The sequence below is a fragment of the Melanerpes formicivorus genome, unplaced genomic scaffold, assembly GCF_026170545.1.
Source record: "Melanerpes formicivorus ecotype bairdi unplaced genomic scaffold, bMelFor1.0.p_v2 SCAF_5, whole genome shotgun sequence".
Lineage (NCBI taxonomy): Eukaryota > Metazoa > Chordata > Aves > Piciformes > Picidae > Melanerpes > Melanerpes formicivorus.
In genome coordinates, this window is record NW_027142357.1 from 492,845 (window position 1) to 516,696 (window position 23,852).

At 52.0% G+C, this 23,852-nt stretch overlaps 1 protein-coding gene across 29 annotated transcripts in view; it reads left to right on the forward strand.

The window, feature by feature from the left end:
• The window catches only part of MAP2 (microtubule associated protein 2), a 341,956-nt gene that overhangs the window by 252,791 nt on the left and 65,313 nt on the right, over positions 1–23,852 (forward strand). For 27 of the 29 annotated variants that reach the window (XM_068137835.1, XM_068137844.1, XM_068137839.1 and 24 more), the window contains one exon: positions 20,760–20,873. The exons of 1 other annotated variant lie outside the window; for it this stretch is intronic. In XM_068137835.1, the coding sequence (XP_067993936.1) occupies positions 20,760–20,873 (114 nt within the window). The remainder of the gene's footprint in view (positions 1–20,759; positions 20,874–23,852) is intronic. One more of the 29 variants, XM_068137841.1, reaches the window with a different exon arrangement.

Here is a 23,852-nt window from a genome sequence, read left to right on the forward strand (position 1 = left end):
GATCTCAGTCCTCCAGCACTGGTGTGAGCTGGGTGACTGGGTCCTGTGGTTTAAGCTTCCCCAGAGTTCAAAAGCCCAAATGGAACAGATTTAGGTTTCTTCCCCTCCCCCTTTTTTTTCCTGGTAGGCAAATTAGGCATGAGGAAAGAGAGGTAAAGCTTTGAAAGGAGTAGCCTTGAATCGATTTGGAAGTAAAAAGGTAAAGTTTAACAAAATATCAAAGGCATTTGAGGGAAAAGGAAGGTTACAAAGGGGTAAGGGGAAAAAAAAGGGGTAAATAAAAATAAGTACAAACCCAGGCCCAGCTGGCATAGGATTCTCTGGATGCAAATGTGGATTCTCTTTAGATGCAGTCCTTAGGAGCTTGGCTGCAGCATGGAGCAGTTCTCACCACGTGGCTACAGCAACAGCAGGGAGCAGCAGGAGCAGCCTCTGGGGCAGGTGAGGGCAGGAGCAAGAGAGAGAGCACAGGAAATGTCTCCCCTTAAATAGGTTTCAGAGAATCATGGAATTGTCAGGGTTGGAAGGGACCTCAAGGATCAGCCAGTTCCAACCCCCCTGCCATGGCCAGGGACACCTCACACTACAGCAGCTTGCTCACAGCCACATCCAGCCTGGCCTGAAAAACCTCCAGGCATGAGGCTTCCACCACCTCCCTGGGCAACCTCTTCCAGTCTCTCACAACCCTCATGGGGAAGAACTTCCTAACATCCAATCTCAATCTCCCCACTTCTAGTTTTGCTCCATTCCCCCCAGTCCTATCACTCCCAACATCCTCAAAAGTCCCTCCCCAGCTTTCCTGTAGCCCACTTCAGATACTGGAAGGCCACAATTAGGTGTCCTCAGAGCCTTTTCTTCTCCAGACTGTACAGCCCCAACTCTCTCAGTTTGTCCTCATAGGAGAGGTGCTCCAGGCTTGGTGGACAGGAAGAGGCAGTGGAATAGACCTTCACCTGAGGATCCCTCCCCCTGAGAGGTGGGGGTCCAAGTCTGTCTGCCCACCTAGGTCAGGTTTCATTATCCACCTGGGGCTAAGTTCTTGTCAGCCCACCCCCTCCTGGGCTGGGTGTTGTCTGGCACACTGCAGGGGGGCAGTTGTGTCCAGAGGCCTTGTTCATAAATCACAGTCCCTTGTGCTGCAGTCCTTTGCAGTGTATGGTAGGAGATGTGCCTTGATGAATTTTACACAGACAAAGCTTGCAACAGCCGGGAGAAGAGGCAGAGAAGTGTGAAGAGCTACTCCTGGGCACTCAGGAGGGCTGTGTCAGAGTCTTGGGCAGGTGACATGTTCCTTTCACAGAATCACAGAATTAACCAGGTTGGAAAAGTCCTTCAAGATCATCCAGTCCAACCTATCACTCAACACCATCCAATCAACTCACCCATGGCACTGAGTGCCTCATCCAGGCTGGCTTTAAACACTTCCAGGGATGGTGACTCCACCACCTCCCTGGGCAGCACATCCCAATGCCCAGTCTCTCTCTCTGGGAAGAATTTCTTCCTAACATCTAGCCTAAACCTCCCCTGGGGCAGCTTGACACTGTGTCCTCTCCTCCTGTCACTGGTTGCCTATGCAGGGCTGTGTGCTGCTTCTCTGTGGGCTCCTGCCCTCAGGGCTTAGCTCAGCTCTCTGCCTCTTGCGGAGGGGTGAAGCTGGAGTGATTCAGTGGCTCTTCCCTGCCATGTCTGAAGGGAAGCCATCATAGTCCTGAGAGAGACTGGACTGTTTACAGAGGCCTGCAGGGGCAGGACCAGGGACAATGGCTTCAAAGTAGAGCACAGCAGATTTAGATTGGATGTGAGGATGAAGTTCTTTACCATGAGGGTGGTGGAACACTGGAAAAGGTTGCCCAGAGAAGTGGTTGAGGCTCCATTCCTGGAGATATCCAAGGTGAGGCTGGAGAGGGCTGTGGGCAACCTGATCTCGTTGGGGATGTCCCTGCTGACTGTGGGGTGGTTGGACTGGATGACCTTTGCAGGTCCCTTCTGGCCTGGACCATTCTATCATTCTATGACAGTCACCATAGCCAGGATGGCAGAATGAAGTCCCTGCAGGAGCAGTGGGCAGTGGCCTTTCCAGTTGCAGCTGGCAGGGGGTGTTGCTGGGACCTGGGCCAGCATATAATCTTCCATTCTAGTGTTGATCTAAGGGCAGGAATATTTGCAGGAAGGCTGGTTCCCAAACAACAGAGCCTTGTTTTGCAGACACACAGCTGGTATTGTTTTGGAGCAGAGCTGAAATAGCAACTTCTTTTCCAAAGTCACCTTGGAAGGGAAGCAGCAGGTTCTTAGGTGACAGCCTGGGATTCATAGGTAGGCATTGCCCTGGTCCCTCGCCCTGTGCCCAGGCATTCACCATCTCTCAGGGGCTCACAGGCCTGGAGCAGAAGAGCCTGGAGCTGTGGTCTTTAACCCAGTCAACCTCACACTTGCCAGCTCCCTTCCTCCCCTTTCCCCATTACTTATTACTTATGTGGTTGGAAGGGACCTCCAGAGATCATCCAGTCCAAGCCCCCTGCCACAGCAGCATCACCCAGGGTAGGCTGCACAAGAATGCATCCAGCTGGGGTTTGGAAGGGCTCCAGAGAAGGAGACTTCACAACCTCTCTGGGCAGCCTGCTCCAGGCCTCTGTCACCCTCACTGCAAAGAAGTTTCTCCTCATGTTGAGCTGAAACCTTCTTTGTATCCATTGGTCCTTGGCTTATTATTGCACACCACCCAAAAGAGCTTGGCCCCCTTCACTTGACCCCCAGCCCTCAGCTCTTGATAGACATTGATCAGATCCCCTCTCAGCCTTCTCTTCTCCAGACTAAACAGCCCCAGGGCTCTCAGTCGCTCTTCATATGGTCTTGGTGTACTTTCCAGCCACGGGTTAGCCCAGCACTGGGCACAGTTCCCCACCAGCTCCAGGCCTGTCTGAGGGAGGCAGGTCCATGTGGGTGGACATCTGCCCTCCCACACAGCTGGGCACAGGGCTAACCTGGGGTGGGGAGGTGGTGTTAGATACCATTGGGTAGCTTGCAGGAGTGAGAGTCACAGACCAGTCTGCTGCTCCTGCAGGAGTGCCAGGCAGGGTTGATTTCTTCTTTCCATGTTGCCATGCCAACACATCCCTGTGCTCTGTGAGAGCTCTTTTTAAGCTCCACAGAGAGAAAGTCAGTAGCCTGGGAGCTTAGTTAGCATTCAGGAGCACACAGCCTCTCCATGATGGCTCTGAGCCACAGCCAGGCTTTCTGACAAAGGAAAGGAGGATTTTGCCTTTCCTCTAGCTCTCAAGGTTAAGTGAGTCAGGATAGATGGAGAGAGAGACTGGAAGCACTCTGCAGAGAGGCCCTCACCTTGCTGTCCTCACTGAGGCACGACAGTCATGGAAGGGAAAAGGAAATGCTGCTTTAGGGCTTTTGCCTGGTGCCAAATACACCCAGAGTGTGTGGTGTAAACATCTATATGTGCACATTGCTTGGGTGGAGTAACTCTGGGGAGCTCTTCTGTATTGCAATCTGAAAGCAAAGGTAACCTGAGTTCTCAGTTGAGTGAGCAACTCAAGGGGAAGATCAGAAGGAAGGGACAGCTCACCCCCCCCCCCCCAAGCCTTTTGTCCTTCCTGCTGCTTTATAGTCTGTGAGGTTCAAGAGGGACAGGGATCTGCTGGAGAGAGTCCAAGGGAGGGTTGCAAGGATGCTGAAGGGACTGGAGCCCTGCCTGGTGAGGAGAGGCTGAGAGCCCTGGGGCTGTTTAGTGTGGAGAGGAAAAGACTGAGAGGGGATCTGATCAATGTCTATCAATATCTGAGGGCTGGGGGTCGAGAAGGAGGGGACAGGGAGAGGCTCTGCTCAGTTGCACCCTGTGATAGGACAAGGGGCAATGGATGCAAACTGCAGCACAGGAGGTTCCACCTCAACATGAGGAGGAACTTCCTCACTGTGAGGGTGACAGAGCACTGCAACAGGCTGCCCAGAGAGGTTGTGGAGTCTCCTTCTCTGGAGCCTTTCCAGCCCTGTCTGGATGTGTTGGACTCGATGATCTCCAGAGGTCTCTTCTAACCCCTAACATCCTCTGATCCTGTGACACTTCCCAGAGCAGAGCAGCATCACACCCTGCCCTTTCTAGCAACATCTAGATAGAGACAGAAATCCTCTCTTCTCAGGGTGCTTTTGTGTCCTGAGTAAGGGCAGCAAAACCCAGTGTGTGACTGCTGGTTTGGGTTGGATTTTTCCATGTTGTGGAGTCACTTCTGGGAGATTAACTGCTGCCTTTAAATCCTGCTCATGCTCATTAATGCAGGTTTGCTTGCCTTTGCCAGCTGAGGGATTGGGAGTCAGCACAAAGCAGCTGGCATTAGCTGGCAGATGAGCACTGCACAAAAGAGATGCAGACAGGCAGGGAAGCATCCAGAGAGCAGCCATGAGAACCGTCAGAGGACTGGCATGTGGGGAAAGGCTGAGAGAGCTGGGGTTGTTCTGCCTCAAAAAGAGAAGGCTCAGGGGAGACTGCATAACCACATAGCAGGACATACAGGGTGGCTACTGGGAGGATGGAGACACCCTTTATTTAGAATCATAGAATGGGCTGGGTTAAAAGGGACCTCCAAAGCTCATCCAGTCTGACCTCCCTGCAGTCAGCAGGGACATCCCCAAATAGACCAGGTTGCCAAAGCCCTCTCCAGCCTCACCTTCAATATCTCCAGGGATGGAGCCTCAACCACCTCCCTGGGAAACCTCTTCCAGTATTCCACCACCCTCCTGGTGCAGAACTTGTTCCTAACATCCAATCTATATTCTGCTCTGCTCTACTTTGAAGCCATTGTCCCTGGTCCTGTCCCTGCAGGCCTTTGCAAACAGTCTCTCTGCAGCCTTCTTGTAGCCTTCTTCAGGTCCTGGCAGGTTGCTCTTGGGTCTCCCTGCAGCCTTCTCTTCTCCAGGCTGAACACCCCCAGCTCCCTCAGCCTGTCCTCACAGCAGAGTTGCTCCAAGCCCCTGATCATTTTCATGGCCCTCCTCTGGACCCTCTCCATCAGATCCATGTCCTTCCTGTGTTGAGGGCTCCAGACCTGCACACAGCACTGCAGGTGAGGTCTCAGCAGAGCAGAGCAAAGTGTCAGAATCACCTCTCTGGCTCTGCTGGCAATGCTGCTTTGGATGCAGCCCAGGCTGCCCTTGGCCTTCTGTGCTGCAAGCTCACCCTGCCTGCTCCTGTCCAGCTTCTCCCCCACCAGCACCCCCAAGTCCTTTTCCTCAGGGCTGCTTTCTATCCCCTCCTCCCCCAGCCTGCATTGATAGTGGGGATTGCTCTGGGCCATTACTCTGGACTTACAAGGAGGGCACAGGTTGTTCTGGGGGAGATTCCCATTGGAATACAGAAGAAAGGTTTTCACAATGAGATTCCACAGTTAGACTGTGGAATCATCTCCCAAGAGAAGTAGTGGATTCTCCTACAGTGGTCAGCTGTCAGTAGGACAGGCTGCTGGGTCAGCTCATTTAAACTATAGCAGCACCTAGAAAGGTTCCTTGGGGTCTCTTCCAACCTGTGGCTGGAATTCTGTGATTCCAGGGTCCAGTTCTGTGAGTCTTTGAAAGTGGAGTCGCCGTCACTGGAGGTGTTCAGGAGGAGACTTGACAGGGTGCTTGGTGCCATGGGTTAGTTGATTAGGTGGTGTTGGATGATAGGTTGGACGTGATGATCTTGAAGGTCTCTTACAACCTGGTTTATTCTATTCTATTCTATTCTATTCTATTCTATTCTATTCTATTCTATTCTATTCTATTCTATTCAGCAGGCACAACCAGAAATGCCACAAAAGTGCACAGCTTAGTGGTAATTTTGAGCTGAAATTCATCAAAGTTAGTATATAGTATACTTGGAATTCTTACTGGTTTTTTTAGAGGTCACAGAAAATGCTGTAAAAAGTGATTAAAATAAGCTCAAAAAGGTGCTAAAAATGAACTTCAAGGGACATGTCACCTCCTGCTGTAGGTGGCTGAAGGTGGAGTGATTTCTAGGGAGGTTCTTAGCAATCTCTTTGTTTAAACTTTTAACTTAGGTTTGAAACAAATACTGGTTCGAAAGCAAGTTGCCTGTGGTGTGTATCTACTCACACCTAAAGGACTAAATAGCTGGTTCTTGAATCACAGAACCACTCAGGTTGGAAAAGAGCCTCAGGATCACCAAGTCCAACCCAGAACCCTACTCTACAAGGATCACCCCGAAACCACAGCCCCAAGCACCACATCCAAAACACCTTCAAACACATCCAGCCTTGGGGACTCCACCACCTCCCTGGACAGCACATTCCAAGCCCTGACCACTCTTGATGGGAAAAAAAATTGTTCCTGCTGTCCAGTCAGAAGCTGCCCTGCTGCAGCTTGAGGCTCTTCCCTCTTGTTCTGTGGCTAGTGACCTGTGAGAAGAGACCAGCACCAAGCTCTCCACAACCTCCTTTCAGGGAGCTGTAGAGAGCCAGGAGGTCTCCCCTCAGCCTCCTCTGCTTCACACTAACCATCCCCAGCTCCTTCAGTTGCTCTTCATCAGATTTCTTCTCCAGGCCCTTTCCAGCTTCGTTGCCCTCCTCTGCCCTGGCTCCAGCACCTCCACATCTCTCTTGTCTTGAGGTGCCCGGAGCTGGACACAACACTCGAGGTGTGGCCTCCCCAGAGCTGAGTGCCAGGGGACAATGCCCTCCCTGCTGCTGCTGGACACAGCATTGCTGATCTCAGCCAGGATGCCTTTGGCTTTCTTGGCCAGCTGGGCACACTGCTGGCTCCTCTTCAGCTGCTTGTCCATGAGCACTGCCAGGGCCCTTTGTGCCAGCAGCTTTCCAGCCACACTGCCCCTAGCCTGTAGCATTGCTTGGGGTTGTTGTGACCTAAGTACAGGACCTGGCACTTGGCCTTGTTGAAGCTCCTCCTGTGAGCATTGGCCATGGATCCAATCTATCCAAGTCCTTCTGCAGAGCCTCCCTGCCTTGGTGCAGATCAACAGTGAAGACGAACTGGTTTCTTCTGCATGAGTCCCATGGGGTTCCATGTATTAATGGAAGGTAGCTAGAGGTGCTCTGTATATGTGAGTGATGCTTTCAGCTGGTAGCATGTCTAGAGAAAGGCAGCACAACCTCTCTGTTTCCCTGGCAGAGGGTCTGGTGCTGTCTGTTTCACTGTTGCCTTATAGATGCTAATTGCTGCAGATGCATCAGACAAACCAGGCCCCATTATCTTTCCCCACCTCTGACTTGGCTGCAAACGCTGACAAGTAGTAAATATTTTGTTCCAGCTTAGACTTCAGAAGCTGTGACTCAAGGGATGCATGGGGAGCAAAGTATTTGCAGTAATGAGGGCTGGCTTTAAAAACACTGCTTCATTGCACTGACATTTGTATGACTCCTTTTTAACAGCCTTTCATATTTCAAGGGAGAGAGGGTGGTGCCAGGACTGCTCCCTTGGTGTTTGGTTTTATGGCTGCTAGACAGCGTGGCAGAGGCCTGTGCCTAATGAACATGCACTGGGCTGCTGTGGAGCCAGAGGAGGGGCTCACTGCAGCTTGCTGAATCACTCATGGCTCCTGGCATGAGTTGCTTTGGATTTCATCTTGGAGATGGGGACTATCTGTCCAGATCCCTCACTGAAGAGGGGGATCAGGAAGGTCATAGAATTGTCAGGGTCAGAATGGACTTCAAGGATCAGCCAGTTCCAACCCCCCTGCCATGGGCAGGGACACCTCACACTACAGCAGCTTGCTCACAGCCACATCCAGCCTGGCCTGAAAAACCTCCAGGCATGTGGCTTCCACCACCTCCTTGGGCAACCTCTTCCAGTCTCTCACCACCCTCATGGGGAACAACTTCTTCCTAACATCCAATCTCAATCTCCCCACTTCTAGTTTTGTTCCATTCCCCCCAGTCCTATCACTCCCTGACACCCTAAAAAGTCCCTCACCAAGATCCAGTCAGGGCAGCAGAGCTGAAGAATAGAATAGAATAGAATAGAATAGAATAGAATAGAATAGAATAGAATAGAATAGAATAGAATAGAATAGAATAGAATAGACCAGACCAGGTTGGAAGAGACCTTCAAGATCATCGCATCCAACCTATCATCCAACACCACCTAATCAACTAAACCATGGCACCAAGCACCCTATCCAGTCTCCTAAACACCTCCAGTGATGGTGACTCCACCACCTCCCTGGGCAGCACATCCCAGTGGCCAATCTCTCCTTGTGGGAAGAACTTCTTCCTAAAATCCAGACTAAGCCTCCCCTGGCACAGTTTGAGACTGTGTCCTCTTGTTCTGGTTCTGGTTGCCTGGGAGAAGAGACCAGAACATACAGAAAGTGTGGAAATGGTTCAAGGAGAAGCATCTTGAGTCCTAGGCTGCTGCTTCCCCAAATGCCATGGAGCAGCTAGGGGGTGCATGGACAAAGCCACGCTCCAGCCTCTTGTTTGTCTCTGCCAGAGCATGTCCAGGCTGACCCAGCTCAGCTGCAGCCAGCACATGGCTGTTGCAGCAATTACAAAGCAGATGTGTTGAGGAGCCAGATAATGACAATTCAAATTTGCCATCCAGAGTTTAAGGAGGAGGCAGAAGGAGCTGCTGGACAGCTGAAGGACCAGTAAACAAGAGAGGTAGAAGCTGTTTGCTGGGAGTTCACCAGGGTGTGTAGGGTAACAGAGAGTCACAGAATCAACCAGGTTGGAAGGAGACCTCCAAGATCATCAGGTCCAACTGCTCACCCAACCCTAACTAATCAACCAGACCATGGCACTGAGTGCCTCATTCAGGCTTTGCTTAAACACCTCTGGGGACATGGACCCCATCCCCTCCCTGGGCAGCACATCCCAATGGCCAACCTCTCTTTCTGGGAAGAACTTCTTTCTAAGGTCAAGCCTAAACTTCCCCCTGCACAGCTTGAGACTGTATCCAGCTTTAGCTCCCCAGTACTGTGTTCCTCCCACATAGTCCCTGCAGCACAGCTCTCCCCAAAGGAAATACTCATACCTTTGGGGTTTGGTGCATTAAACAGCCAAAGCTCAAAACAAAACAAAACAAAACAAAAACAAAAACAAATAAACCAGAAAGCAGCCAGGCAAAGAGCGACCTGGGGATACTGGTGGAGAGCAGCTGAACATGAGCCAACAGTGTGCCCAGATGGCCAAGAAGGCCAATGGCATCCTGGCCTGCATCAGAAATAGTGTGGCCAGCAGGAGCAGGGAAGTCATAGTGCCCTGTGCTCAGCACTGGTTAGGCCACACCTTGAGTCCTGTGTCCAGTTCTGGGCTCCTCAGTTTATGAAGGACGTTGAGATATCTAAACATGTCCAGAGAAGGGCAATGAGGCTGGGGAGGGGTCTGGAGCACAGCCCTGTGAGGCGAGGCTGAGGGGGCTAGGGTTGCTTAGCCTGGAGAAGAGAAGGCTCAGGGGAGACCTTCTTGCTCTCTCCAATTCCCTGAAGGGAGGTTGTAGCCAGGTGGGGGTTGGTCTCTTCTCCCAGGCAACCAGCACCAGAAGGAGAGGACACAGTCTCAAGCTGTGCCAGGGGAGGTTTAGGCTGGAGGTGAGGAGAAAGTTCTTCCCAGAAAGAGAGATTGGCCATTGGAATGTTCTGCCCAGGGAGGTGGTGGAGTCACCATCCCTGGAGGTGTTCAAAAAAGTCTTGGATGTAGCACTTGGAGCCATGGTTTAGTTGTCAGGAGGTGTTAAGTATTAGGGAATAGGCTGAACTTGATGATCTCTGAGGTCTCTTTTGACCTGCTTGATTCTGGGATTCTCTGAAAAAACCCAAAGAATCCTTTCCTGAGCTGCTCAGTTGGTTAGTTGGAGAATCCTGGTGATTAAATTAATCTGTCACCATCCTCACTGATGCTGCAGTAGCTTAACTTCAAGGAGTTCATTAGGGAGAGGATCCTTGTCAGTCGTCATGGGGCTCCGTTCCATCCCAAAGCTGACGTTCCCATTCTTTCCCTCCCTGCCTCCTGCCAAGTACTGTCGGTGTTGCCAGCATCCAGATCAAGGACCTACTTAGAGCGAAATATTTACACTCACAAATAAGAAAAAGGGCACTGGAGAGCAAATATTTGCATTCTGTAAAGCCATGTCACTGCTTTTTGCTTCAGCTGAGCGCTGATCGGCTGGCACGATCCGAGCGGTGGGAGACGTACTCAGACTGCTGGGATCTTATAATGCCAGGGCAAAAGGCACTGCCTGGGAGTTGTCACCTTCCCAGCTGTGGTGGGTTGAGGAGAGAGATGAATTTGGAGGAAAAAAAATTACCCCCAGAATAAGCTGCCAGACCAGGTCAGAAGGTTTTCCAAGGTATCCAGAGAAGGGCCACGAGGTTGAGCAGAGGGCTGGAGCTGCTCTGCTCTGGAGACAGACTGAGAGAGTTGAGGCTGTTCAGTGTGGAGAAGAGAAGGCTCTGAGGAGACCTTCTTGTGGCCTTCCCGTGTCTGAAGGGGGCTACAGGAAAGCTGGGGATGGACTTTTTAGGGTGTTGGGAGTGATAGGACTGGGGGGAATGGAACAAAACTAGAAATGGGTAGACTGAGATTGGATGTTAGGAAGAAGTTGTTCCCCACAATTATGGTGAGAGACTGGCAGAGGTTGCCCAGGGAGGTGGTGGAAGCCTCATCGCTGGAGGTGTTTAAGGCCAGGCTGGATGTGGCTGTGAGCAAGCTGCTGTAGTGTGAGGTGTCCCTGCCCATGGCACCAGCACCTCCACACCTCTCTTGTATTGAGGTGCCCAAAACTGGACCTCCCCAGAGGTGAGGTGTGGCCTCCCCAGAACTGAGTACCAAGGGACAATCCCCTCCTTGCTCCTGCTCCTGCTGGACACAGCATTTCTGATCCCAGCCCAGATGCTTTTGGCTCCTTTGGGAAAGAGGCTTCTGGGGTGGAGGGCTCTGGTAGCAGCAGGATTATCAGTGCAGACAGCCAAAGGAAACAGAACGCTCTGACAAAGCAGTCCGGCTGTCAGGATGGCTTTGGCTTTCTTGGCCAGCTGGGCACACTGCTGGCTCCTCTTCGGCTGCTTGTCCATTAGCACCCCCAGGTCCCTTTCTGCCAGCACCTTTCCAGCCGCACTGCCCCAAGCCTGGAGCATTGCTTGGGGTTGTTGTGACCCAAGCGCAGGCCCTGGCATTCTTACAAGTAGTAGTAATGCAGGATCCTGCTCTCTAAGCTATCCATGGTGTCAAGTCTCTCTCTCTCTCCTCCCGAAGGTCGGGGTCGGTGCCCTATGCCACCAGCATCCACCAGCAGCTTGCAGGCGATGAGAGCCTTGCATTGAGGACCTGTCCCGAGAAGGACTGGCTTAATGTTCGCTTTGTTGTGCTGCTGCCCTCGCAATTGCCGCACCCCGGGGGTGTGGGGGGCAAAAAAATCCGTCGGTCCTGTTTGCTTTTCAGATGGTCGAAGAGGGCAAATAGTCACTTTGTGTCTTTCCCTTTCTGCGGGAACACGCTCGGGGGGGTTCGCCTCACAAAGCAGCGCAGGTTGCTCTCTGCTTTTGTGTTGTTGACGCCGCTGTGCCAACAATTAGTGCCGGTTGCCTTGGAAACCGCTCTGCACCCTGCTGGGGCTTCTGACAGGCACATTTGGACTGAAATTGCTTTGTTTTCCCAATTCTACGAGCGCACACGCGGCTGATCCTTTTGCTGGGCTCTGCCCGTGTTGCTCTCCCTAAACTATGGCAAAATTAAGGAAACACAATTGCCAGCACCAGAACAAGAGGACGCAGTCTCAAGCTGCGCCAGGGGAGGTTTAGGCTGGAGGTTAGGAAGAAGTTCTACACAGAGAGAGTGATTGCCCATTGGAATGGGCTGCCCGGGGGAGGTGGTGGAGTCACCATCATTGGAGGTGTTCAGGAGGAGACTGGATGGGGTGCTTGGTTGCATGGTTTAGTTGATTAGGTGGTGTTGGATGATGGGTTGGACACGATGATCTTGAAGGTCTCTTCCAACCTGGTCTATTCTATTCTATTCTATTCTATTCTATTCTATTCTATTCTATTCTATTCTATTCTATTCTATTCTATTCTATTCTATTCTATTCTTTCCATCCCTTTGCATCTTTCTTTATCCCTGTTTTTAGCCCCAGTGCTCCAGGAGCCTCAATTACCCTTTGCTCCGACCGAGCTCACTGCTCATTTGCTTGGTAGGTGGCTGAGGAGTGGCGTCGTGAGCAGGAGTGAAGTTCTGGCATGATTTTTCAGTCTCCTCCTCTCCACCCCTCCTTCCTGCCATCCCTTTCCTTCAGTTTCTTCCTGGAGCATTTTGTTGTGCCTTGCAGTTCCAGCATGTTCAAATCGGTTTAATGCCTCAAGTTCTGGCTTTACAGAGCCCCCCGGTGGCATCTACCACAGCCTTGGCAAACTCAAGACCTGATGCAAGAATAGTGGTGTCAGATAGAGCTGTTGGGAGAAAGAGCAGGATGTGACCCTGCCCTGCACTGGAAAGTGTCACAGGATCACAGGATCAGAGGATGTTAGGAGTTGGAAGGGACCTCTGGAGATCTTCGAGTCCAATCCCCCTGCCAGAGCAGGACCAGAGAAAAAGTGCCTGGGGCTGAAGGAAAACCATTAAAGAGAGAACAAAGGCAGCAGATCCAGGGAGGTTCTCCTCCTCCTCTACTCTGCCCTGTTGAGACCTCACCTGGAATATTGCATCCAGTTCTGGGCTCCCCAGTTCAACAGGGACAGGGGTCTGCTGGAGAGAGGCCAAGGAAGGGCTCCAAGGATGCTGAAGGGACTGGAGCCCTGCCTGGTGAGGAGAGGCTGAGAGCCCTAGGTCTGTTTAGTCTGGAGAGGAGAAGACTGAGAGGGGATCTGATCAATGTCTACCAATTCCTGAGGGCTGGGGGTCAAGAGAGAGGGAACAGGGTCTGCTCAGTTGCACCCTGTGATAGGACAAGGGGCAATGGATGGAAACTACAGCACAGGAGGTTCCACCTCAACATGAGGAGGAACTTCTTCACTGTGAGGGTGACAGAGCCCTGAAACAGGCTGCCCAGAGAGGTTGTGGATTCTTCTTCTCTGGAGCCTTTCCATCCCTGTCTGCATGTGTTCCTGTGTGACCTGTGCTGGATTCTATGGTCCTGCTCTGGCAGGGGGGCTTGGGCTTGATGATCTTCAGAGGTCCCTTCCAACCCCTAACATCCTGTGACCCTGTGAGCAGACACTGCCACATCACAGTGGAGCTGTGTCACAGATCTCATCAGGGGTCTTGTCTTTGGAGTTGCCAATTGTTTCTAGCAGCTTTCTGGCAATGTTTGGTAAGAGCTCACACACCTTTTGTTCTTTTTCAAAGGCTCTTGCCACCATCCAGATGTCTGTCTCTGGGGCTGCTAAACCTGCCCGTTAAAATGCTTAATGGGCTGGAAGGGTTTCCTGGGAAATGCAAGTACTGCCGGTAATGGATTCAGGTGCCGGTGGAGACATTTGCAGTCCACTGACAGCTGCAGCAGCAGCAGCAGAGAGATGAAGGAGAGCTTTGACACAGCATCTTGGCCTTCTGCAGGGTCTGACCCCACGTCTTTGGCTCTGCTGTGGCTGTGTTTGGCATGTGGGCTTGCTTTAACAGGGCCTGGTTGAGTCTGTCAGGGAAGGGGGGGGCTCTCTTGAGTGTCTGGATGACACATACCACAGTTCAAACATCAGTGCCAAAGCAAGCTGGGGTGGGGAATGTGCAGCTGTTGTGCCCTTGAGTGCAGTCAGTACACAGAATCACAGAATTATCCAGGTTGGAAAAGACCTTCAAGGTCATCTAGTCCAACCTATCACCCAACACCATCCAATCAACTCCCCCATGGCGCTGAGTGCCTCACCCAGGCTGGTTTTAAACACTTCCAGGGACAGTGACTCCACCACCTCCCCAGGCAGCACATTCCAATGGCCAATCTCTCTTTCTGGAAAGAATTTATTCCTCACATCCAGCCCTGGCACAGCTTGAGACTGTGTCCCCTTGTTCTGGTGCTGGTTGCCTGGGAGAAGAGACCAACCCCCACCTGGCTACAACCTCCCTTCAGGGAGTTATAGACAGCAATGTGGTCTCCCCTGAGCCTCCTCTTCTCCAGGCTAAGCAACTCCCTCAGCCTCTCCTCATAGGACTTGTGCTCCAGAGTCCTCCCCAGCCTTGTGCTCCAAACCGCTCCCCGGCTTTCTTTCCCTTCTCTGGACACCTTCCAGTGTCTCAACATCCCTTGTGAATTGAGGAGCCCAGAACTGGACACAGGACTCAAGGTGTGGCCTAACCAGTGCTGAGCACAGGGCAGAATGACCTCCCTGCTCCTGCTGGCCACACTGTTCCTGATGCAGGCCAGGATGCCATTGGCCTTCTCGGCCACCTGGGCACACTGCTGGCTCATGTTCAGTTGCTCTCCACCAGCACCCCCAGATCCCTCTCTGCCTGGCTGCTCTCCAGCTGCTCTGACCCCAGCCTGTAGCACTGCATGGAATTGTTATGGCCAATGTGTAGAACCCTGCACTCATATTGGTTAAACCTCATGCCCTTGGACTCTGCTGACATCCAAAACCAGGAGCAGGCAGCACTTTCTGGTTTGAATTTAAACCCTGGTGTTAAATCATCGTAGTGCCCAAATCAAGTGCCTGCCCTCTTAGCAGGGCAGAGTCCTGTGCTCCTGCCAGAGAGCAGTCATAGGCTTAGTAGGAAGGGGGCAGATTTGACCTGACTGACCTCTTGGGGCTTGTCCTGAAGTGACAATGTTTGAGGGAGCAGCAGAGTCACTGTCCCCTATGTATTAGCTCTCTGCTCATTGTCAGAAGACTCTGGAAGCTCATTATGTGGATCTTCCACAATGCCTCCTTGCCATTATGGATATCACAGTTGAGGACCACATGTACCTGTGGGTACCACAATCCCAGAAATCCAGCTGGGAGGCCTGTATCATGAGCTCCTGACACCTGGCTAAAGCAGAGCAGCAAAATGCAAAGGGAAGCCAGGCTGCTGCTCTTCCTGGGGCTGGAGGCTGGTGTGAAGCCAAGGACCTTGTTGCCCTCTTATAAACACACATTTTGTGTTACTTGCCATTTGATAGTGCCATCTTTTATGGCACAAAGTGGAGTCAGAGGATGATGACACCAAGCTGAGTGGTGCTGTTGATACCCCAGAGGGACAGGATAGCATCCAGAGGGACCTGGACAGGCTGCAGAGGTGGTGCCCAGGGGAACCTCATGAGGCTCAACAAGAGCAAGTGCAGGGTTCTGCTCCTGGGCTGGAACAATCCTCACTGTCAATACAGGCTGGGGGAGGAGGGGATAGAAAGCAGCCCTGAGGAAAAAGACTTGGGGGTGCTGGTGGGGGAGAAGCTGGACATGAGCAGGCAGGGTGAGCTTGCAGCACAGAAGGCCAAGGGCAGCCTGGGCTGCATCCAAAGCAGCATTGCCAACAGAGCCAGAGAGGTGATTCTGCCACTTTGCTCTGCTCTGCTGAGACCTCACCTGCAGTGCTGTGTGCAGGTCTGGAGCCCTCAACACAGGAAGGACATGGACCTGATGGAGAGGGACCAGAGGAGGGTCATGAAAATGCTCAGGGTGTTGGAGCAGCTCTGCTGTGAGGACAGGCTGAGGGAGCTGGGGGTGTTCAGCCTGGAGAAGAGAAGGCTGCAGGGAGACCTAAGAGCAACCTGCCAGGACCTGAAGGGGGCTACAAGAAGGCTGCAGAGAGACTGTTTGCAAAGGCCTGCAGGGACAGGACCAGGGGCAATGGCTTCAAACTAGAGCAGAGCAGATTTAGATTGGATGTTAGGAAGAAGTTGTGCACCATGAGGGTGGTGGAACACTGGAAGAGGTTTCCCAGGGAGGTGGTTGAGGCTCCATCCCTGGAGATATTCAAGGTGAGGCTGGAGAGGGCTGTGGGCAACCTGATCTAGTTGGGGATGTCCCTGCTGACTGCAGGGAGGTCAGACTGGATGAGCTTTGGAGGTCCCTTCCAACCTGGACCATTCTATGATTCTCTGTTCACCTGCTTACAGAGAGGGACAGTGAGTCTCTAATAGCAAAACTCTCCCCAGTGAAGGCAGAGTTTTCAGGCTGGGAAGATTTTGCTGGGCATCCAGGCTGCCTGACTCTCTTTGGGATATTTTTGTTGGTGGTGGTTGGTTGGGCTTTTTGTTTGTTTTGGGTTTGGTTTGGGGGGTTTTTGTGTGTGTTTTCTTTATCATTAGGCTTCCTTGAACTTCCACTGAACCATAAGGAAGCTGTGAAGTCTCAATAGCTGCCCTGTGAGGATTTGACTTGCCCGTTGGATCTGCTATTTATAGTGTCCATTAGTGCAAGAGTGTCTGTCCTTTTGCAGCAGTCATGTACAGCAAAGGCTCTGCTCTTCTGGTGAACTGCCTGGGTGTCCTCTGTCACCCAAAATATCCATCAAAAGAGGCTGCAGAAGTGAGGCTTCCATGGTTAAAAACATAGACAAGCAATCAAAACAGCCCAGCCTAAACCAAACAAAACCGACCAACCAACCAAGCCTAATACCCAACCAACCAAAGCAAACAACCAAACAAAAACCCCAACATGAACCCAGAGGCAGTTGTGGCTTGGTTTGCTTATTTTGCACAGCCCAAGGTGGCAATTTCAGTCTTTCAGGAGGAAACCTTTCACCTCCAGCCATATCTCCCCGTGGAATACAATCTCTGTCCCAAGCAAATTAGATCAGGAAGGGAGGTGAGGGAGTGGGAACGATCTTGCAGTCTTTCAGAGCCCATTTTCCCCCCCAAGAACCGGGCTGGAGGTGACCAAGTATAAGTTCTGTAACAAGGGAGACCTTTTTAACAGGGATTTGCCTTACCTTGCTGGGAGGGGGCTTGCAGTAGTTTGGCTGGGAGAGAGCAGGTGACCAAGCAAATATGCTCCAGGATGCTAAATCCAGCCTGCATTTTGCAGTCTCACAGTACATTAGAGGTTGGAAGGCACCTCCAGAGATCAGCCAGTCCAACCCCCCTGCCAGAGCAGCATCACCCAGGGGAGTCTGCACAGGAGGGGACCCTGTGACTTTCCCCCCACATCTTCTCTGGGGCTGGAAAGGCTCCAGAGAAGGAGACTCCACAACCTCTCTGGGCAGCCTGCTCCAGGCCTCTGTCACCCTCACTGGAAAGAAGTTTCTCCTCATGCTGAGCTGAAACCTTCTCTGTTTGTATCCATTGTTCCTTCTCTTATTGCTATGCACCACTGAAAAGAGATTGGCCCCCTCCACTTCACACCCACCCCTCAGATATAGCATAGAATAGCATAGCATAGACTAGCACAGACTAGACTAGACTAGACTAGACTAGAATAGAATTAACCAGGTTGGAAAAGACCTTTGAGATCAAGTCCAATCTATCACCCAACACCATCTAATCAACTATAACATGGCACCAAGCACCCCATCCAGTCCCTTCCTAAACACCTCCAGGGATGGTGACTCCACCACCTCCCTGGGCAGCACATCCCAATGGCTAACAACTCTCTCTGTGAAGAATTTCTTTCTAACATCCAGCCTAAACTTCCCCTGGTGCAGCTTGAGACTGTGTCCTCTTGTTCTGGTGCTGGTTGCCTGGGAGAAGAGACCAACCCCCACCTTCAGGTACCCTTCAGGTAGTTGTAGACAGCAATGTGGTCTCCCCTGAGCCTCCTTTTCTCGAGGCTAAGGCCCCCTGATGACTGGAAAGATTGAGAGGCTTTAATCAGCATCCCTGCTCTTTGGTGCACAGGGCTGCCCACATGCATGGCTTGACTCAAGGGCTGTGTGCCCCATCTCCTATGGAGGAAGGCAGGGAGAGTTGGGGGGAGGAGTCCATAGGGAGGGATCCACAGTTCCACCGTCAGGGCCGTTAGCTAGACAGCAGGAAGTGTCCAGCCTGCTAGTATCTGAGGGGGACCACAAGAAAGCTGGGGAGGGATTTTTTTAGCGTTTCAGGGAGTGACAGGACTGGGGGAATAGAGCAAAACTAGACTGGGCAGTGACCGACATGAGAGCAGCCCTGAAGAAAAGGCCTTGGGGGTGCAGGGGGATGAGAAGCTCAACAGGAGCCAGCAGTGAGCACTTGCAGCCCAGAGAGCCAAGCAGAGCCTGGGCTGCAGCAAGAGAAGTGTGGCCAGCAGGGCCAGGGAGGGGATTCTCCCCCTCTGCTCCACTCTGCTGAGACCCCACCTGGAGCACTGTGTCCAGTTCTGGAGCCTCTATTCCAGGAAGGATCTGGAGGTGCTGGAAGGTGTCCAGAGAAAGGCCATGAGGATGAACAGAGGGCTGGAGCTGCCCTGCTGTGCAGACAGACTGAGAGAGTTGGGGTTGTTCAGTCTGTAGAAGAGAATGCTCTGAGGAGACCTTCTTGTGGCCTTCCAGTATCTGAAGGGGGCTACAGGAAAGCTGGGGAGGGACTTTTGAGGGAGTGATAGGACTGGGGGAATGAAACAAAACTAGAAGTGGGTAGAGTCAGCTTGGATGTTAGGAAGAAGTTGTTCCCCATGAGGGTGGTGAGACACTGGCACAGGTTGCCCAGGGAGGTGGTGGAAGCCTCATGCCTGGAGGTTTTTCAGGCCAGGCTGGATGTGGCTGTGGTCAAGCTGCTGTAGTGTGAGGTGTCCCTGGCCATGGCAGGGGGGTTGGAACTGGATGATCCCTGGGGTCCCTTCCAACCCTGACAATTCTGTGATTAGATCAACTTAACCAGACAGCAGAGTTCCATGTCATACTGGGGGCATGCTGCTGGAGGAGAGACAGAGAATGAGAGCTGCCATTCAGAGTCTTCTGCTCTTGCAGACAGCTCTGTCATCAGTGGTCCCCTTTGTAAATGTCTCGAGCTCCAGCTCAAAAGCAGCTGAACTGTCTCCTGCTGTGTGGAAGGCTGCCAGAACATCACTCCCTGGGCAGTTAGAGAGCAGCATCTTCAGATTTCTGTTTGACTTTACTCTTGGCACGTTTACACTCCTGTGTTCTTGGGCTAGCAGTGTTTTACTTCAGCTTCTTCTGTTACTGTTGTTGCTTGCCAGTTCTGATGTCTTCCTCCATCTACTCTTGCTGCTGGCTGCAGCCAATGCAGCTGTTGCAGTCTCCTTTCTTCCAGCCACCAGGGACACTTCACTGAGTGCAGTTCCCTGAGGTCCTTCCTAAACTGAGGGGCCCAGGACTGGACACAATACTCCAGATGTGGCCTCAGCAGGGCAGAGTAGGGAGGGAGGAGAACCTCTCTCAACCTATTCATCACAGCCCTTCCAATCCACCCCAGGATGCCATTGGCCTTCTTGGGCACCAGAGCAGATTGCTGTCCGTGGTCCTTACATCATGACCTTGCTTGTGCCAAAGAGAGGCAAACACAGCACATGGCTGTCAGACAAACACAGAACTGTGAAGGTCAAGTCACTCACACCTGTGGTTTTGGGGAGGAAAGAAGCCCTGCTTTTCTGAAGGACAATGGAGGAGGAAAAACTTCACATTTAGAAGTAATTCTGTAAGAGCTGTGGTGAGTGTGAGGAGCAATCAGCATTACTGAGCTCACAGACAGTGTCCCCTGGCAGGGTGGTTGCTGTGAGGTTACATGTAGGGCATTGATTTAAAAACACTTCGCTTTCCCAGCTGATCTTTGCCTGAGGGACACAGTAATGGGTGAGCAGAGAGCTTTTACTGCTGCCATGGGGATGGGGATTAATGGGCACTGTGTGAGTGCCTCCTGGCAGGAGCAGGGGGCATTGCCTGGTGCCATTAGGAACCTCTGTCTCTGTGGTGGGTCAGCAATAGAATTCCTGCCCTGGTCTGAGGCATGTGCCTGCTGTGCAGCTGGTGGCCCCACAGCCACCCCCACAGGGCAGCTTCTTGCTCTCCCTAGGGCTCAGCTCCATGCTGGATTCTGGGGCCCTGTGTTTGAAACAACCCTGAGGCAGCACTCAAATAGCTGGAGAGTGAAGGGGGGTTATGTCCACTGAGTCTGGTCTGAGAGGGAGGAAGGTGTTGATTAATGAGTGAGAGAGAGGGCTAAGTTCACAGGATCAGAGGATGTCAGGGATTGGAAGGGACCTCTGAGAGACAGGGCTGGGGGGAATGGAGCAAAACTAGAAATGGGTAGATTCAGATTGAATGTTAGGAAGAAGTTCTTCCCCATGAAGGTGATGAGACACTGGAAGAGGTTGCCCAGGGAGGTGGTGGAAGCCTCATCCCTGGAGGTTTTTCAGGCCAGGCTGGATGTGACTGTGAGCAAGCTGCTGCAGTGTGAGGTGTCCCTGGCCATGGCAGGCAGGTTGGAACTGGATGATCCTTGAAGTCCCTTCCAACCCTGACAATACCATGGTTCTAAGTCCCTCATCAGTGCAGATGTCTGTCTGGGGACTGCCTTTAATGTGCTGCTGAGGAGGAAATGCCATCCAAAGTCCATACAAGACTGCAGCTAACCCCAGATGTTTTATGTCAAGAAACCCCAGGGCTCAGCTGGCTGCTCTGCCCCTGTTTGCCAAGCAGCACCTGCAAGCAGACACAATCATTGCAGGCATTTAAGAAGTGATCATCTTACAGCTTTGCAGGAAGAAGAATGAACACTGAGGCTTTGTGCATCTCACTGCTCTCCTGTCTTTTACTACATTTTCCTCTGAGACCTCTGTCCCTTCTGTTCGATTTGCTTCTATTTCAGGGAGGAAAAAAAAAGAAGGAGAGAAACACAAAAGGTTGCCTTTAACAAGGGGATTCAGTCATGTGTTTATTGTTTAAGCTCACCCTTGTGATTTGAAGCCCTCCTTCTCATCAGCCTGCTTTTCTTTGTGTTTTCTGACTCTGCTGCTGCCACAGAAGAAGTGTCTGCCAGGATAGTGCAAGTGGTAACAGCCGAAGCTGTAGCAGTCCTGAAAGGAGAACAGGAAAAGGAAGTCCAACACAAAGAGCAGCCCGGACCGCTCCCGTTAGGTAAAATGAAGTGATGCTCAAAGTGTCCCTCCTGTCTGCAAATGTTATCTGTGCCTCTATCACAAACCCCACTCACAGCTGCGGCCCTGGGTAAGCTGCAGCACCACTGGGTAAGTGCTGGCACCGTGTGGGAATGTTAGAAATGCTGTGTCCAGCAGAAGCAGGGAGGGGATTGCTGGGGCCTGCACTTGGGGCACAGCAACCCCCAGCAATGCTACAGATTTGGACAAGCAGCTGAAGAGGAGCCAGCAGTGTGCCTAGCTGGCCAAGAAAGCCAAAGGCATCCTGGCTGGGATCAGCAATGCTGTGTCCAGCAGCAGCAGGGAGGGGATTGTCCCCTGGGACTCGGCTCTGGGGAGGCCACACCTTGAGTGCTGTGTCCAGTTTTGGGCACCTGAAGCCAAGAGAGATGTGGAGGTGCTGGAGCCAGTGCAGAGGAGGGCAAGGAAGCTGGGAAGGGCCTGGAGAAGAAATCTGATGAAGAGCAACTGAAGGAGCTGGGGATGGTTAGTTTGAAGCAGTGGAGGCTGAGGGGAGACCCCATGGCTCTCTACAGCTCCCTGAAAGGAGGCTGTGGAGAGGTTGGTGCTGGTCTCTTCTCACAGGTGATTAGCCATAGAAGAAGAGGGAAGAGCCTCAAGCTGCAGCAGGGCAGGTTCAGAGTGGACAGGAGGAACAATTTTTTCCTATCTAGAGTGGTCAGGGCTTGGAATGTGCTGCCCAGGGAGGTGGTGGAGTCCCCAAGGCTGGATGTGTTTGAAGGTGTTTTGGATGTGGTGCTTGGGGCTGTGGTTTCGGGGTGATCCTTGTAGAGTAGGGTTCTGGGTTGGACTTGGTGATCCTGAGGGGCTTTTCCAACCTGAGTGGTTCTGTGATACCATTGTTGCTCCATCCCTGTGACTGTCTGGTTCACTCTCTGCTCTAGGAGCAGATCTTCACCTGGTTCCTGACTCCTGAGCACCGCAGCTCTGAATGTAAATTGGTGTTAGTGGTTTTGTGGTCACCTTGGGTGGTACCCAGCAGCACTTGGGAGCCCCTTTGTGTTCAGCTCTGTACAACGAGAGAGGAAGATTAATGTCTGTAGAGGTGAAGGAGAGAAGAGAGGCAAATCCTGGTCCAGCTCTGGCAAGGGGGTTGGACTTGATGATCTTCGGAGGACCCTTCCAACCCCTAACATCCTCTGCTCCTGTGACAGCAAAACAAGAAGGGGTTTGGCTGGGTGGTAGCAACTCAAATAGACAGAGGAGGAGCACCTCAGCAGAAAGCAGAAGGGAAGTGGAGCACACCAGCTGGAGGTGGGAGAAGGGTTAGCAGCCAGGCAGAGTGAGGGAAAGCTGTGGGAAAGGGAGTGACAAGGTACAGAAGCAAACACCAGTGGGTCCAGGCTGGGAATGGTGTAAGTGCCACTGGTCCATGCTCTGCTCCCATCCTCCTGCTGGCTGCTTTGTGCAGTGTCTCTCTGACATACAAGTATGTGTGTGTGTATATACACTCAGAAAGTAAGTGTACAGCCATTGGCACCTACAGTGCTCCCTCCCCACTAGAAAGGTTCCACAGTACCTCAAGAACTGTGCACCAAAGGCCAGAGAAAGGCTGGACTGTGTCCACAGGTAGGGCAAACGTTGCTAGGTTGCTCCAGGACATGGTCTCTAAGGAGACCTCATTGTGGCCTTCCATTATCTGAAGGGGGCTACAGGAAAGCTGGGGAGGGACTTTTTAAGGTGTCAGGGAGTGATAGGACTGGGGGGAAATGGAGCAAATGGGTAGATTGAGATTGGATGTTAGGAAGAAGTTCTTCCCCATGAGGGTGGTGAGAGACTGGCAGAGGTTGCCCAGGGAGGTGGTGGAAGCCTCATCCCTGGAGGTTTTTGCAGCCAGGCTGGATGTGGCTGTGAGCAAGCTGCTGTAGTGTGAGGTGTCCCTGGCCATGGCAGGGGGGTTGGAACTGGATGATCCTTGATGTCCCTTCCACCCATGACAATTCTCTGATCCTTCTGAATGCAATGTACATTGTGATCAAATCACATTAAAGCCTTGTGTGGCATTTCCCCCACGGGTACCCCGCTGTGTTTTGGTCCAGTGGCTGGAACCTGCTTGGGAATGAATTAAAGCTAATGAGTAATTTAGAGTATTTGTTGGAAATTCTGTTCCCAAGGTCCTTTTGCTTCACTGAACTGCAGCAGGGAGATTGGTTGCTTGGTGATTGCCTTCTTTTCAGAGGCACAATTTTAGGTGGAAGACCCCAGTCCTGCAAAACACTTCCTTTGTGTTTGAGCACAGATTACTTCACTGGGGCCTGGCTGAGGCCAAACTGATGTTGAGTTCCATCTAGGTAGGTAAGAGACTTGGAAAACATGGTGAGAGGTTTTGCCTGCAGTTAGCAGCTGTTGGTATTACAGCTCCCATGGTCAGAAAGAATTGCTTTGGATCAAGACTCTGCCCCTGAACAGCACATCTTAAGGATAAGTCTCTTCCAAAGCATGCTGAAATCAGCAAGAGGGCTGGCAAATTCTGCTGAGGACATGGTCTCCAGGGAGACCTCATTGTGGCCTTCCAGTATCTGAAGGGGGCTACAGGAAAGCTGGGGAGGGACTTTTTAGGACGGCAGGGAGTGATAGGACTGGGGGGAATGGAGCAAAATTAGAAGTGGGTAGATTGAGATTGGATGTTAGGAAGAAGTTGTTCCCCATGAGGGTGGTGAGACACTGGCAGAGGTTGCCCAGGGAGGTGGTGGAAGCCTCATCCCTGGAGGTTTTTCAGGCCAGGCTGGATGTGGCTGTGAGCAAGCTGCTGTAGTGTGAGGTGTCCCTGCCCATGGCAGGGGGGTTGGAACTAGATGATCCTTGATGTCCCTTCCAACCCTGACAAGTCTGTGATTCTATGATTCTAAAACAACAAACCAACAAACAAACACCAAAACAAAAGAACCCAAACAACCAATCCAATCCTTTTATTGTAATCTTTAAGAATAATAGTCAA